At 38.3% G+C, this 13,461-nt stretch overlaps 1 protein-coding gene across 9 annotated transcripts in view; it reads left to right on the top strand.

Annotated features, from left to right (window-relative positions):
• EBF1 (EBF transcription factor 1) overlaps positions 1-12,877 on the top strand; it is a 279,371-nt gene extending 266,494 nt beyond the window's left edge. For 5 of the 9 annotated variants that reach the window (XM_062607528.1, XM_062607527.1, XM_062607526.1 and 2 more), the window contains exons 12-17: positions 696-761; positions 1,354-1,531; positions 2,972-3,151; positions 6,773-6,967; positions 7,334-7,402; positions 12,538-12,877. In XM_062607528.1, the coding sequence (XP_062463512.1) occupies positions 696-761; positions 1,354-1,531; positions 2,972-3,151; positions 6,773-6,967; positions 7,334-7,401 (687 nt within the window). In that variant the 3' untranslated portion in view covers position 7,402; positions 12,538-12,877. The remainder of the gene's footprint in view (positions 1-695; positions 762-1,353; positions 1,532-2,971; positions 3,152-6,772; positions 6,968-7,333; positions 7,403-12,537) is intronic. The other 4 variants (XM_062607532.1, XM_062607531.1, XM_062607530.1 and 1 more) reach the window with 1 other exon arrangement.
• The last annotated feature ends 584 nt before the right edge of the window (positions 12,878-13,461 follow it).

Genomic DNA, 13,461 nt, shown 5'->3' with positions numbered 1-13,461 from the left:
AAAAAAGAAAATGACCAAAAGGGAGAAACAATCACAGACTGTTTTAAATTCTGCTGTCCAAGCAGAGAATTTCTCTGGGAAACACTACACCATTCTGGGCCATTCTCTCATAGTGCATATGTTTTCTTCTTGTGTATCATTTTATGTACATAGATCCTACCCTGACCCATCACATCAGGATACAAACCACAGAAGTTGAGAGGTTACATTACCAGTAGCATAAAACTGATTGGATATCTTTTGAATGTGGCCTGCTGGGTAAGGTCACAATTCCTGCAGTATGCAATTAAGAATAAAATAAACACATTGAAGGGATTCATAACGTACTCTGAATGACATTGATTGCAGTAATCTAGTAAATGACCTCAGGATTGTATTCTGCAATAAACTGATGAGTGGTTTATAGTGCAGATGGTAGAGACTATTGAGTGATGTATTTTATTTTGCAGCACCAATGATTCTCACCTTTTGACTTGATTAAGCTTGTGTGTGAATAGGATGAACTAGTGATTTAACACCATGCAGTGGCTGCTGAGAGTTGTTGCAATTAAGGTGTACCTGGTGGGAAGAAGAAAAAAATAAACAACACAAAACATGATGCAACTAATAGAAGAGTATAAAAGATTCTAATATTTGTTTTCCCCCCTAAGCTGTTTATTGAACTCAGAGGAATGAATCTGTTTTTATATTGACAGGAAGTAATACTTAAGAGGGCTGCTGATTTAGTAGAAGCACTCTATGGTATGCCACATAATAACCAGGTAAATGCATTCTACTTCAGTAATTCTAAAACATGGCTATTTCTTAGATGTATAGATAGATCAGGGGCTAAAGCTATATGATACTACAGGATGAGACAAGAATAAATATAGAGGATAATTCTATATCTGGAGTGGGGTTTAATTTGCTTGTTTTCTTTTTTTAAAGAATATGATTTTAGTGCTTGTAAAAGCAATGTGTTATTAACCCTGGAGGCATTTGCCCACTTTCACCAGATACTGTGTAATATGGGCAATGACATGCATTATGTTTCCCCACCCGTAGTAATTTTTCACTCTTATGCTAAAGATAGCTCTAAGGTGGAGTAAGTCTGGGCTCCAGCCCCATTCTGCCAGCTGGTCTTGTTATACAGAAGTGTGGCCGCTGGGACTGAAACTTCCAACTCTCTAACCACAGATGTCAGGATTTATCACGAAGGCAGCAGATCTTACAAACATTAGCTATCAGCCAACTGGTTTAGAAAGAAAAGCATCTGGGTTTTGCCTTTGGATGCGGAAATGTTTCATTTTAGTATGTAAGAAAACGTTTATCAGAGTCACATTTATTCTTTTTTCCCTCCTTCTTATCCTTTAGGAAATAATCCTGAAAAGAGCAGCAGACATCGCAGAAGCACTCTACAGTGTCCCCCGCAATCACAACCAGCTCCCTGCCCTTGCTAACACATCAGTCCATGCAGGAATGATGGGAGTGAATTCCTTTAGTGGTCAACTAGCCGTCAATGTTTCCGAAGCCTCACAAGCCACCAATCAGGGTCAGGAGAAGACTCATCTTCCTCTCCTTAAGAACCTTTTCTGATAAAAGTCAGGGAAATGTGCAGAGCAGTGGAAGAGTGATGGTTCGAAACTGAAGGCTATGAGCACATATAGACAGATATCATCCCACAAGCATGCACAATCTTTGAATGCCACAATACCTTCATGAGATGGGGGTCATTTTAATGACTTTTGCCCCAGTGTGGGAAAAGCACTTCTGTACATATGTAAATAGCTTTTCCTTCTGCTCAGAATAACACTTGTATTTGTGTTCAAATCCCACTAATTTTAAAAGGATTTATATCTTGAGCATGTACTTAATGTTAAGCATTTGCTTATATATATTCCTCAGTGGGAATCATCTCTCAGTCTGGCCCTATGTAGCATTTATTTATAGCACAAAGGTATCCCTTGAATATTTGTCTGTTTGGTTTGGTTTGATTTTGTAAGGATCATAATGTTGGCACTAATTTTTTTTTTTTTTTCCACAGTTTGAAACTTTTCTAAATTTTGAAGCTAGTAAAAAATAGAAACATTTGCAGAGGTGTTTTCAGATCTTCTCTATTTTTTAAATAAAGTGTTTTTCACTTTGTATAAAATCAATATTGTTTTAATTCCTACAGGTAAAAATTAAAAAAAAACAAGTGAAGAGTATTTTTGTTAAAAACTTTTGCATTTTCCTTCACCTTTTCTCAGCTTTATTTATTATCCAACTTAAAAATCCACTTTGATGAGAAAGTGGTACAAAAAAGTTGTTTTCTAGAAGGGCAGGCAAAATTATTTTGAATTACACAAAATAAATAAAAAAATATAAATGAGTTTCCACAAACAGCGTTTCCAGAATTAGGTTAGATATTCAAATCTTAACTAGGTGCCAAATTTGATAGCAATTTTCTACCAACACAATGATCAGAGCAGGGCAAAAAAGACAAAGGATATCCCACTACTTTGAGAAATATACCCTACTTTTTCTGAAGTGAGCAGTGAGCATCTAATTTGAGATGTGGTAAATGAGAGTGACATCAGAAGAGAGTTAACAAGAATTACATGCTTTTAAGACACCTGAAGTCCATATGTACTCTTCACTGAAAATGTAGGTCATGTTTACTCCATTTCCTACAAACAGCTCTTTTAGAGTGAGTGTTCCTATGTTATCCAGTGGTAATCTTTGCTTGAGGGCATGGGTTGCCTGAGGAGCTGTGCAGGCTGTAGCCTCCTTCCTCCTCCTTTGTGTGCCAATCAGCAATGACCTAGGCAATGAGGGTTCACTGTCTGGGTTACCTGGTGGTAGTGGTGGTCAGCCTGGCCCTCCCCATGCACACCATGGCTGGACTAGGCTGCTGGCTTGGTAACCCAGAGTTACTTGCTTGTAGCTGTTTGTGTAAGAAACTGTTCTTGGGCTAATACCAATTTCTAAATGTATTCCCTCCCCACAAAAGGTTTTACTCGCAACTCAAGCAGCGTGTCACCTCATGGCTATGTGCCAAGCACCACCCCTCAGCAAACAAACTATAACTCTGTCACAACAAGCATGAATGGCTATGGGAATGCTGGAATGTCAAATTTAGGCGGTTCTCCAACCTTCCTGAATGGGTCTGCTGCCAATTCTCCCTATGCCAGTGAGTATTGCATGGCTTTTCCGTATTTTGCTCATTTTCATTAGAAGGAGGCAGTGACTTTTGTGTGATACTCAATATTTAGTTTCTATTTTGAGCACCTGAAACAGATCTTGGTCCTTTCTCTCCCTCCAAGGCACTGACCTTTGAGGAATTCCAAAGACATTAGTGTAGCCAGCAATGCTCTTCTCTGCTTTTTTTGTTATTATCATTAAGGAGGCTCATAGGAACTAAAAAAGAATAATGTCTCTCATGATTTGGGCTGATAATTTCATAACTTACTTACCTTATACTCTGTAAATAAGAAATGTCCTCAACATTTCTAGAAAAGAGGGATGGCCTAAGTGACCTAATGTCTGTTGGAGTGGATCAGAAGTCAGATGTCAGTACACAACTTTTTGTTGTGATGGGTATGAAAGGGAGCTAAAGATATTTGCTGCTGGAAAAATAGTTTTTATCCAGCTGTAAGATATGAAGGGCAGAAAAGTTTACTATAATAAGACTGACATTTCCATAAGCTGCATGATGATGTTTCCAAGACCTCTGAGCAAATAATATGTTCATAACCTTTATAGATATTATGAATTACTAGTAGGCCTAATCTTGATCGCTTATACTCCATTTGCTTTGTAAGTAGGTATTACATTGGCTTCACTGGGAGCTTAGTATTAGTAAAATGTGACAATGGCTCTTAAGAGTTTGTGTTTTAGCGTCTGTACAGTGAATGCCACAAAGACGTAAGTCATACAAATAGTATATTCCATGGCATAAAGAGCTTATGGTCTACAGTGTCAGTTATGGAAATATTTGTGTAGAGGACTAACCTTCTGCATTTGGAGATTAAAGGTTTAGTAACCTGTTTAAATATAAATACATTCCTGTTGGTAAAGGCCTGTGAACCTCTTCTGCAGCCTCTCACACAGCGCATAGTCCCTATTCACATGAGAAAATTAAATGAATAGGACCTGCCCAATTACACTGACGTTACTCATGTGGCATAAAGGATTCCACTGACATCTGCAGAAAGCTGCTAACAGAATCAGGCCAGAAGGTCTCGTGACGTAAATAGGTTTATAGGCTGAGACCCTGATATGGACAGGACAAGCAGACTGCTGAACATACCAAGGTTTACACAGCATATCTTTATTTTAGTGATGTATTCATATTAGTGATGTATACAGAAATGAATTATTTTGAATTGTGTTACTAGAGTTCAGAATAAAAAAGGGGATAATAACCCTTTTCATTCAAGGCTTCTTAGCTGCTGCAAATTTAGAAGAAAATATTTAACCACATAACTAGTACTTAAAACCTGGGAATTGCTAACCAGCTATTATTTTTGTACTCTAATAATAATGTAACATGCAATGTTACAAAGTACCTTATTTATTAAGTTGAATTTACTGTCATAGAATCTGCGTACTCTGAATTCATAATATAACATGATTGATGGGACATCTCTTTTTGGAAGCAGATGCCAGTAATGCATTTAAAATACTCTAGCAGTGTATTATTCCATATTTATGAACTAAGTCCTCTTCAGAATAGCACTTCGCTTTCCAGCCCTTGTTCTCCGTTTCAGTTATATTTTGGGAGGTTTTCTTGGTAGATCTGTCATTCTGCTAATGCCTAATCCATTGAATCAGAAAATGCTTCAATCATGACCTGAAAATTAAAAGGTGGCATTCTTAATTAAATCAATAAACTAATTGCTGTATAGTAGCAATTCAATTTAGGTGCTTTGATTGCTCTCCCTTAGCAAGTACTTCCAGACATAGAGTGACTTCAGACTGAGATTGTATCTGTCAGACTGTGAAACTTTGAACATTTAATTTCCACTAATTGATTTCCTCAGTGTTAACAAATATGATATCAGATTCTCAAATAAGAACTTAAATAGGGTGATTTTTATCTACATAAATGCAAATAAAATAATAATTCAAAGCCCAGATGATAGGAATTTTACTCTATAATATGTAATTATTCATAGCCCCCTCATATATATAAGCAGTTTCTAAACAGGATGAAGAATGAGAGGATGGGATCTTACCTTTGGTCCTTTCCTCTTTTGTTGTTGTTGTTGGATAAGAGGGAAACTGGCAGTTCTGTCTGAATGTAAAAATATTTGGCTTTATTTTCATGAAAACAAATTCAATTAAAACCTCAGTAGTAAATACCAAAGATATTTATCCAACCACATTTGGGTACAAACATATCCTTAAACAACAGTTTAAGGATATAGGTGTTTAAAGACTGAACCTCCTGTATAGTAGGTTTACATCTTGGGCAATCAGTTCAGCCCCTAGAAAAGAGAGCCTTACATCTACACTTATTTAGAAAAACTGAAGACTCCCATTTTATTCAATCTTGTAGTTAAAGCCAGATCTCTATTTGGCATATAGCACAATGGCTTCATTGCTTAGCTATTCCAGCTGAAATTCCTGTCAATGGCTCTGACTAAAAAGGTTGTATTGACTGTATTTAGACAGTGGTCATAGATCCTCTGAGAGAATTATTTGTCTTGAGCATTGTAAAACAGACTTTCATTTTCAGAAATCTCCATCTTGGGTGAGATATGAAATACCAATTCCATTCCTGTACATAAATACAATGGTCACAAGAGGAATATGGCAGGTTTCCATGGCACTGAGAATTGTTGTGAAGTGCCCACAGCAGAAACTTTCTCAAAGCTGATAGATACAGGGAAGCTGGAAACTGGCTTGTTTAGTTAAAACACAGAAAGAATCTGTAGCATTGTGAGGGAAGTTTAGTGGTTTCTCCTATAGGGAGATAAAAGAAAAGCATGGTTGCTGTCAGTTATCCACACTTTCTTGTTGTGCAACAGACACAACCAAAGGAGAAAAAAAACCCTGTCAGAGCAGCAATCTCACTGATTGCTTCGTGCTCTACAACCTCCATGTGTGTATATATGTGTGTGCGTGTGTATGCTTTTGGAATAACTCCTTTTAAACCCTAGTTCTTGCAGGGTTTGAAGAGAAAGAAGCTCAACTATTTTTGCTGACTTTTGACAAGCAGGTCAACTGGGTCACTGCTAAGACCTCCACCTTCTGCAAGTTTGCTTGAAATCCCATAGGTCTTTCTGGAGTAATCTTGCTACAGGGAAAGCATGGCTTAAAATGCTAGTTTTCAAAGATAGTTAAAAACTCAAACCTTTCCAAGGTAAAAATTCCAGATGCAGATTTGTACTTTAACACTTCTTGCCCATCAGTTTTATAACTTCTGAGTTACCCACACAGTCTTGTGGGTAATTATCCATCTACAGAAAAATGCCAACCAGTAGAAAAGCTTGAAACAGGATGGCAGGACAGGGTTGTAATGAAAATAAAGGGTTGCAGCAACAGAGAATTAAGGGATTAAGAGCTCCTAGAATTACTGCTCCTGAACACCTGCAAAACAGAACAAAACAAATCAAAATGAAACAAGTGGGTTTCCTTCAGTGATTGATCACACTTTGTGAACAACCAGAAATCTACCTGCAGTAAAGGCCTTGGCCTTGGCCTTAAAATTAGACCCAGTGCAATCAACCAGAGTTGTCTGGTTTCTGCAGTCTGCTGCTTATCTAATACTAAGGAATGCATTTTGGGGTGTCTTTTTTTCCTCTAGTTGTGCCATCAAGTCCGACAATGGCCTCCTCCACTAGCCTCCCCTCAAACTGTAGCAGTTCCTCTGGGATTTTCTCCTTCTCACCAGCCAACATGGTTTCAGCGGTGAAACAGAAGAGTGCTTTTGCGCCTGTTGTGAGACCGCAAACTTCTCCTCCTCCCACCTGCACCAGCACTAATGGCAATAGCCTGCAAGGTAGGTGAAACCAAGTCTGGAGCATAGATGGCTGCTTTCAAAACCATGAGTTCCTGGTAGCTTGCAAGGCTTTAAGCAACACTGAGTTGTCAAAGGGGATTGAAGACAATGGGGGATCCCTGGTGGTCTCTGTACTAAAGTTTTCTCCTGTAAAGAGTAACTGGACTCCACCACCAGCCTGCCTATTATCATGCAGATGTTTGGCAACCACCCTATCTCTAACTCTACTAATACTGCTGAATTGAGAGGTTGTGTCTTTTAAAGCACAGACCTACTGTTATGATAAAAACGAGTAATATTTCAGCTTACTAATACCATCCTTTTTCTTTCTTTCCTCTCTTATTCCTTGTTGTCGTCTTTTATCAGACCAGTCTTTTGTGGACTCTAGCAAGTACTCCACTGCAGGGTCTCTCCAGGGGCTGGCCTTCTCCTGAAGTACGTCACTCAATCTTCCCTTCCTTTTTTTCCTTTGTCATAGTACACTTGTGCAGAAATCCTACTGAGAGCAAATAGACTGTTACAGAGCTTGGCACAAACCTTTGCCTTTCAGAAATAAAAGACACATTACAAACTAACAGCAGCATTTCCCAGTTTAACTCATACCAGGGCAAACATTAGGTTCCACTGATTAATATGTTTTTGCGCCAATTAATTCCATGAATGGCACAGGACCTTTCTAAAAGCCTATTCAACTGTTGGGATCAAGGAGCTGCTCCTTTTCTGCATTCCAACCCCTTTTATTGAAAAGTATTCCAGCATTAACACCTAAATATGTTTTGAAGCATTGATGCAAGCTGAGGGAGTAACAGACAAAAGCTTGTCAAACCAAGGATGCTACAAAGACCTGCACTGCCCATTCCATTGTTTGGTTCAGGCTGTTTTACGACACTGTGCCTAAACCTATCTGTGTGATTACCTCACTACACATTAGTGTGCTGAGAGAGACATTTTCATGCTCGCTTAGACTGAGGAGTTTCTATAAGCAGATGCAGCCAGCTGCCTCCAACTGTGCCAGAGGTGGGAAAGATTTTGCGGTATGGTTTGTGCTTCCCCCAGACCTGAGGTCTGTTTTCCTTTCCACGTGCCTGTGCAAATTATCTAAAGAGCATCGAGCACAGACTAAAATCCATCATTTTTAAAGCCGTGTTCAGAAGGAGCTGTGCAGAGCAGGGGGAGGATACTTCCACAGACTCCATGTGTCACTCTATGGCCTCTGGAAAGAAGCGCTGGGCTTGCGGGCATAATGCTGATAGCACTATTAACAACCAAAAAAATCTATATGCAAGCTGAGCAAAGGGAATTCATTCATAAAAGCTGGGATCTATTGTGACTGAAGGAAAGCATTGTTCTCAGTGCATTTTACATTGGTGGATTGGAAGGAGGAATCCTTGAGATATGCACAGAAGATCACAGAAATTGTGAAAACAGCAGGGACATACAAGCAGAGCTTGGGTACTTTTGTTCAGGAATTGTTATAAATACAGGTTGCATCAGGAATATAACGCCACAAATTTTTCAGATGATCTGTAGTGTTTAGATTAATTAATGTGCATTTTAAAAATTTGGCACTGCTGAAGTGCTACGAATTTGAAAGCTAAAAATGTTTCACCTCCAAATTCAAAAAATATAAAAGAAGCTAAGAGTTCACTGCTAGAAGCTTTTGAACATGTTAATGTTTTTTTTTGTCTCTTCACCTAGCCCCAGTTTGCTCTTGTGAGAGGAGAGAAAAAGCAAGTAACAGGAGAAAGCTTTTTCAGGCACTGTTTTTCCTTTTACAAGACATGGAATTCTCGGATTCCACATACTCAGTTATGAAAAGCAATTATGGTACGAGCAAGAGCATCGGACACAACTGGGGCTTGCTGATTGCCTCCTCATTATGTCACATCCACATCTGTAATGCCCAGAAACCACACAGATCTCAGTGTTTCCCCGAATTTTTTTTTTTAGCAATTCAGTTTTCATAACAGGAATGAGACACCAAGAGATGGCTCATTTCTAGGTCATCATTGAACTTCTTGGTGAGTAAAAACCACACAGCCTTTAGTCCCATGCCTTCTGACACCACCTGAGGCTTGTAATAATCACTCAGAAATGCACTGCCTGTTGTGCCTTATTGCTTAAATAAACAACCATGTATAAGGAGGCTGTCTTATCTCTCTTGGGCTTCTGGATACATCAGAAAGCAATCAGGCTTTCTTTATGTAGCTTAGATATCAGCAGAACTCACTAAAACAACAGCTAGGCTTATCTGTTGTTCCTTTTGCCATGCAATTTTGTAAAACTCAAAATACATTATTTCTGTAATTTGCTAGCAGCAAATATAAATTAGTATATAATAGAAGAAATAGTGCCCATTGGTGGGAGTTTTTCTACTCTCTGCCCTCCCTTTTTGAAGGTAGTGTGATCTCATACCTCCACTGTTTCCCACTGATATCTCTGTTTTCAGGATCAATAACATGTTACAGCTGAGAGAACTTGCATGCCTAGATAGAGCACTTAAGGAATAAAAGTAGGTTGATATAAAGTAGGTTGATATAAACGAAGACTTGGAAAGGATGGAAATATCAAAGCTTTTAGGCAGAAAAGATATCATTTGGTTTGTAATTTAATTCAGAATTTCAGAGCTCTTCAAAAACAATAATGCTTTGAAAAAATGAGCTAAGATCTGCATCTGTACCACTTGTTTCCAATGGCAAAAGGCGTGTGGCTGATATGTAATTGCAGGGAAATGTCTAAGCCACAAAGGGAGGAGTTGCAATTATGTCACCTTTGTTTGGGATTTTATCCAGAGTAGACAGCTGTGCTGTCCCAAGAGATAATTCTTGACCACTTTTTTGGTGAAAATGGTTTTTCTAATGAATCTTTTAGCTTGAGAATTTTTTGTTGGAATAATATTTTGACATTTTTCTGAAGTGTAAGTATTTTTTCTAAAGCAAACCAACACCTTGTTTTAAAATTTCACTACATTTAGAATTTAAAAAGAACAAAAGAATTTAAAAGAACAAAATATTGGAAGTAGTATGCACAGAAGATTAATTATCTGTCTGACTCTGCCCGGTTGCACTCATCACCTATATGAAGACTCTACCCATTCCCATCCTCTCAACTCCTTGCTTATCTGGACAGTAAAGGAGGGAACACTGTCATTTGTTAATATTGCTTTTCTCTGTGCTGTAACTTATGTCCAAGCACTGAAGTCCCACCCCTGTATTCTGCTGTCATCCAGAAATCTCCAAGTGCTGTAGTAATATGGATGAAAATTATTATTCTTGGTTAAGAAACAGAAACAAATCAACCTACTTGATGAGCTAGAAGAACTGGGACAAAATCTGTGTCTGAGGTCTATGGCCATGTGAGACTTTCCTGTGTTCAGATAGGGAAAATTACTCCACCCTTAGCTGCAAGTGACTGAATTAGAATTAGTGCAGAATTAGTCTGGTTGACTGTATCCATCGCTGTCGATACTTATTTTATTGACTCCATAGAGGTCTGTGGTTGAGACCCACACGGCCCACATGTAAGAGTGACCCCTCCAAGAGCAGAATAGGGAGCAACCACAACAGTGAGAGCATGGGTTTGCTTCATTTTCAGTTGCATGTTCCAAGAAGACAGCCTCATTGTGAGGATTCGGAACTTGTTATTTGAGAACTGCTGAAATAAAATCCTTTGATATTTTTTTTAAACAAAACTGATGTTGTTTCATCCAGTAGATTAAATAGGTGAAGAATCAAAAAAACGAACAAACAAAAAAAAGGCAATACTGAATTAATCCTACGATTTGAGATGAGGGAGACAGAATAGGCATGGGTATAACATGAAAATGCATCCTCAGATTAGTGCCACAGTAGAGCCAAAAAAGCCCATGACAGGAAATACCTCAGCAAGGAGCATCTAAGACACAGTAGTGTTCTCTATGCTACTCACTTGAGGGTCTTCCTGTAGGGCTTAAAGCAGCTTAACTCACCTCTCCATCCCTTTTATTCTCATTCTCAGCTCATTGAAGAGCTCTTATATGGAGGGGAAACAATCAGTACAGTGATTTTCAGTACAGTGATTTCACATAAAACCATTGCTGAATGATAAATGCTGAGAATTGAAATGCTGCTGTATAGTAGCAACATGTCACCTTTGAGGATGGCCTGTTGCAAACATGCGGATGTGTTTTGCATTCTCGCTTTCTCCTCTCATTTTATTTCATTTAATCAGTGCAGTTTACTCGAGCTGTTCTCCCCTTGCTGATTAGACTTGTAATTCTTGCACATATGGTGGTGTTTGTGGAGAAAATATTTCCCTCCTCTCCCCCTCCAACCCCAAATCTGTGAGTCTTTTACTTTGGCTCTGTTCTTATCAAATAATTGCAGCTGTAATTAAAGCACAATGAATCAGCACCAGTCACAGGGTTGAGTTCTTCCTTAAGAAATTACATGTCCAGATGTCTAAGATGGCAGGCGGTTCTAGCATTTAAATCATGTGCCCATGAAGTGCCGCCAACCTGAAGGCAAATCTGTTTTCTACCTTTTGGCAAATAACCGTACAACTGGCATTTTAAAGATGCATTGTTGTTACAGTTTTCATCATAAACTTGCGTGACTACCCCCTGTGTAGGTGATGTGCTTGCTCACAGGATATCAGTTGGAATGTCTGAGCTGCATAGAGTTCCTGGTAAATAGAGGGAGACCAAGCCAGAGGTCAAGCTATGTGGGAGACTGTAACTGTTGACTGTTAATGAATGTCTGGTCTTTAAGAGACATGTGATGGTTTCATACAAAATGAGGTTAGGAAGCATAATAAAGAAATACTGATGATTCAACTTAGCCAACAAAGGAGAAGACAGTCTAAATCAACATTAACATACGACTCATTCAATGTAGTTGGTGATGTCTGCTACAAGTGTAATAAAACCATGAGACACCAGTGTGTTAAATTAGCAGTTAAGGACATATTTCAATTTGAAAATCGAATTTGAGAGTGTAAGTCCTTTTCTGAGCTCCTGGAAATACATACATCAGTCCCAGGGCCGAACACTGAACTTGTAAGAGAAAACAGGCATAGGAGAATGGAGCACTGTTAGTGTGCCTAATGCAAGTAACACCTTACCAGGTCTGTAATATTAGTGGCCTACAGTACTCCAGCCGTTTTCGCATATATGGAACAAATATCTGCTTTGCTTTTAAAAGAGTAATAGAACGTGTGGCAATGGCTGGGCCAGGTTTAAGCCTCCTGAGCATTTTGAGATTTTGAAACTAAAATCAGAAAATTAAGTTGGGGTCTGACTCTCATATGAGGGGAAGTATACTTTTTCTTCAAGAAAAATCACTAATTTCAGTAGAGTCACTTGCAATTTAAACTGTTTTCTGATCAGAACAAGGCTTCCTGTGATCACTGTGTACATAGTTGTCTCTAGTCGATGATACTTATATATAAATTTAATTCACAGTACAGCAGAGTATGTTACTAGTAAATGTTAAAAATTCTCTGAAGACATTGGAAGTTGCTTGATAATACACAAAAGTAACTTTTTTCCCATCTCTCTCTCCCCTCTCCCTCCTCCCCTTTCCTTCTGACAGCTATATCTGGCATGATTGTTCCCCCCATGTGAAAGAATTGCCTTGAAGAATTTTATTAATGAAGAGGTTGAATTCTGCTTCAGAGAGAATCTGTTACAAGTCCCAGAGTGGAACTTTTTACTCAGGCCTTTTTAAAAATAAAATAAAAAAAAAAAAAGAAATAAAGAAGGATCTTACAATAACTGCAGATTTTTAAACAAAACAAAAATCACCATCCTTGCAAATACTGAAATTAACAATCTCCAATTGCAAGGTGTTGATTCAAGTTGTCCATCCCAAATACCTGGGAGATATATTTATTGTATGTTGATAGAAAATCCACTTCTTTTTTTTGGGGGGGGGGGGGTTGGGTCTTTCTTTTATTTTCTTTTGGTTTTTGTGTTTTTTTAAAGCTTGATTTAACTCAACACCATTTGTCTTTTATAAATCATACAATTACACACGGGACACTAGAGATGGAACTCCACATTTTTAATTTATGATTTTTTTTTTTTTAAAGCTGTGTAAAGAAAAATGAATTGGTGTCATTTACATACAAGTCTGTATGGGACAGAATAGAAGTGCCAGTTAGTTTTTCATAGAAGAATTATGGCCATTTAATTAAGGGTCGGCTCATATAGGTTGCTTATCCAGTGGTGACTTGCTAATAAGATGCATTTTTAATGTTCTAATTAAATAGATATCACTCCTTAGAAAGCTGTTTTTTTTGGATGCTGAAGGCAGGATTGAGGGGTGGGAATAGCAACCTCTGTCTTTAATATCACGGTAAATAATTGTGTAAATAACGCCATGAAAGAACTGGGTTAAAAGGAAGGTAAGGATGAAAATATCAAACACATTTCCTCTTGAACTGAAAATTCAGTGCCTCTAGATAGAGTGCTAAAACCGCAGGATTAGATGGGCATGTCTCTCTCTTTAGCTTAT

This window comes from Pezoporus occidentalis, unplaced genomic scaffold, assembly GCF_034315485.1.
Source record: "Pezoporus occidentalis ecotype Australia unplaced genomic scaffold, CSIRO_AGI_Poc_V1 ctg124, whole genome shotgun sequence".
Classification (NCBI taxonomy): domain Eukaryota; kingdom Metazoa; phylum Chordata; class Aves; order Psittaciformes; family Psittacidae; genus Pezoporus; species Pezoporus occidentalis.
Note: the sequence above shows the minus strand (reverse complement) of the source record. Positions and strands in the feature narration are given on the sequence as shown.